Source organism: Trypanosoma conorhini (assembly GCF_003719485.1).
Source record: "Trypanosoma conorhini strain 025E chromosome Unknown Tco_14.4_contig_01004, whole genome shotgun sequence".
NCBI classification, from domain to species: domain Eukaryota; phylum Euglenozoa; class Kinetoplastea; order Trypanosomatida; family Trypanosomatidae; genus Trypanosoma; species Trypanosoma conorhini.
In genome coordinates this window covers 1-2629 of record NW_021705097.1, presented here as the reverse complement: position 1 = coordinate 2629, position 2629 = coordinate 1, and the positions used below count along the sequence as shown (strand labels likewise).

Sequence of the window (2629 nt, the reverse complement as noted above, 5' to 3'; positions counted from 1 at the left end):
GATTACGGAGGTGCCTGACAGCACAACGCCCTTCGAGGACAAGCGGTTCATGGTTGACAACAAGGCCATCACGAATGACCCTTGGATTCACATCGGTGACTTGTATCCGGAGGGCAAGACACTGCCGCTCCTTCCCGACAGGATGGACCGGGACCAGTTCGAGCAGGGCGAACACTTTGAGTGCTGCTGCTTGACCGCCTTCGCGACGCTTGTGGACCACCACCCCGATGTGATCCGCAACGTGTTCGTGACAAAGAAGGTGCGGGAGGATGGGCGCTACACGTTCCAGTTTCACAGGTATGGCCAGTGGGTGAAGGTGGAAATCGACGACCGCATCCCGCTGATGGAGCAGCAGACTCTGTTCTGCCGTTCCCCCACCCGGCACTGGTGGCCCCTGCTGCTGGAGAAGGCCTACGCGAAGTTCTACACCCTGTACCAGAACATTGAGGGCTGCACCCTGCAGGAGTTGTACTACGACTTCACCGGTCGTCCCGTGGTGAGCATCCCGACCGATCTGAAGCTTGCGAAGTCCGCCATGTATCATGTTGACGATCCGGAGTTTTGGCTCAACCTTAACGAGGATCTGAATGCCTGTGCGTATGGAGCCACCGCGCGTTCAGGTCTAGGGTCCAATACGGGGATTCAAGAAAATCAAGCGTACGGGGTCCTTGCGGTTGTTTCCCCTTTTAAGTCGTCGGATATTACTCTTTCTGATCTTTTTGTGAAACTCAGTAACCCGTTTGTCGAGGCCGTGTACACGGGCCCCATGAATAACGAGGATGTCCGTTGGACGGATGAGTTGCGGGTAACCTACACCCCGGAGCGAAGGGACACAATGTACGTGCCAGTTACGATGTTTCTTGAGACTTTTTCCAGCCTTGAGAAAGTCTTGCTTGGTGGCGTGGCGTTGCCGGGCTGGCACTTCAACAGCGAGTGGGGCGAGGGCACGAATGGCGGCAACCCCACCCTGGTGACGTGGCGCGAGAACCCCCTGTACGTGGTGCGGAACACTTCCGATGAGCCCTTGCAGATCATGGCCATGGTTGGGCAGCCGGACCAGCGGCACAAGCTCCATCTGATGCCGCAGCAGGAGCTGAATTACATTCAATGCGGCCTCGTTCTCTCGCAGAGTACGGACACGACGATGATTCCCACTTATCTGTTGACGGCAAATAATCACCGCATGGTGCACAAGGGGCTCTACATGGACTTCCGTGAGGTAGTTAACAGAATTGTTGTGCCGCCAAATTTCTTTGGCTACCTCGTCCCCGGAGCAATGTTTCACGAACAAGGAAAATTTTTATTATCCTACTGGTACCAGAATCCGGGTGACGAAAAACCTCTGACTTTTACGCGACTCAAAGTTGACGTAGCACGGCACTTACCCGCTATTGCACACGTCGTATTAGAGCATCAACAAAAGCGACGTGTCGATTTTGTAGTTGATACCCCGACGGATGTGCATATTTTGCTGCGCCAGGAAAAGCCCTATCGTACCCCTAATTGCTCAGATGCCATGACGGAAGATTTCCTTGGCATGTACTTATATGATGCAGACAATAAGTGCATAAGCGGGGTCGCTTCCGCCACAAACTTTCGTGAAACCGGCATCGTGCACCATCTTCCAAGAGATGGCCGATATGCGCTTTCCATTACATGTCCGCATGGCAACGGTGAAGTTCCAGTGAGGGTTGAGGTTGTGGCGATTGAGGAGGCCCATGTTCGTACAACTGAGCCGCCCATTGACGCCGTTGAGTTCCACGATGACGAAAGCGAATTCACCGAAGAGGCCTTGAGTACTCCCCTACCGCGGGCATCGGTGGATATCAGTGCAAGAAAGCCCTCAGCGCGTGGGGGATCAATCTCGGCGCGAACGCCAAGTATTCCTATAGAGGTTGACATTAGCCACCAGGACCTGTCCTTCCTTGACCCGGCACCGGAGGGCATTGCTCTTCAGGACATACCTCTTATGGGAGAGGCTCTGTTTGCCGCAATGGCGGGCGAACGCCTGAAAGTGAAGAGGGACCCTGTTGCGAATGCAAGCAAGATCGCTGCCCTAGAAGCGGAGATGAACGAGGTTGCTCACGAAATGGCCAAGCGGATGCACGCCAAGGAGCGCACTTTTCTGGATCCAGAGCCGGAGGGTGTCCCGCTCGAGTTGCTTGCATTAAACGAAAACGAGGCCTTCCTGGAGCTGGAGCGTGAGCTTCGTGCATTAAACCACAAACCGCGGAAGGACGCCAGCGCCATCGCTGCCCTTGAGGACGAGTTGTTTGACCGAACGCACGTGCTTGCAAGTGAGCTCAAGGAGAAGGAGCGAGAACTATTTCTCGACCCGCAACCGGGGGGTGTGCCGGTGTCTGAGCTGCCGCTGGATTCGGATGAGCCATTCCACACGATGGAGGTGGAGCGCCTGCGTCTTCGCAACGAAGATCCGCGCGGCAATGCGGCAAAAATCAAGGAACTGGAGGGTGAGTTGAACGAGCGTGCCAGGGAGTTGGCTCAGTTGCAGCTTCACAAAGAGAGGGCCTTCCTGAATCCCGAGCCTTTTGGGTTCCCCTTGGAAGAGCTTGGCTTGGAGTACGATGACGCTGTCGTGCGCGGCGAGGCGAAGCTGCGAGAGCTAAGG

The 2629-nt window shown here is 55.5% G+C and overlaps 2 protein-coding genes across 2 annotated transcripts in view; both read left to right on the top strand.

Annotated features, from left to right (window-relative positions):
• Tco025E_09175 (putative calpain-like cysteine peptidase) overlaps positions 1-18 on the top strand; it is a gene marked incomplete at both ends in the record, with an annotated part of 1629 nt that extends 1611 nt beyond the window's left edge. The window contains one exon of the mRNA XM_029376000.1: positions 1-18. This exon is cut by the window's left edge and continues 1611 nt beyond it. Within this exon, the coding sequence (XP_029223890.1) occupies positions 1-18 (18 nt within the window).
• Positions 19-49: 31 nt separating this feature from the next.
• Tco025E_09174 (putative calpain-like cysteine peptidase) lies at positions 50-2629 on the top strand (the record flags this gene model as incomplete). Its single annotated transcript, XM_029375999.1, has 1 exon — positions 50-2629. A coding segment is annotated over one exon (2580 nt), but the record flags the coding sequence as incomplete, so codon positions are not given.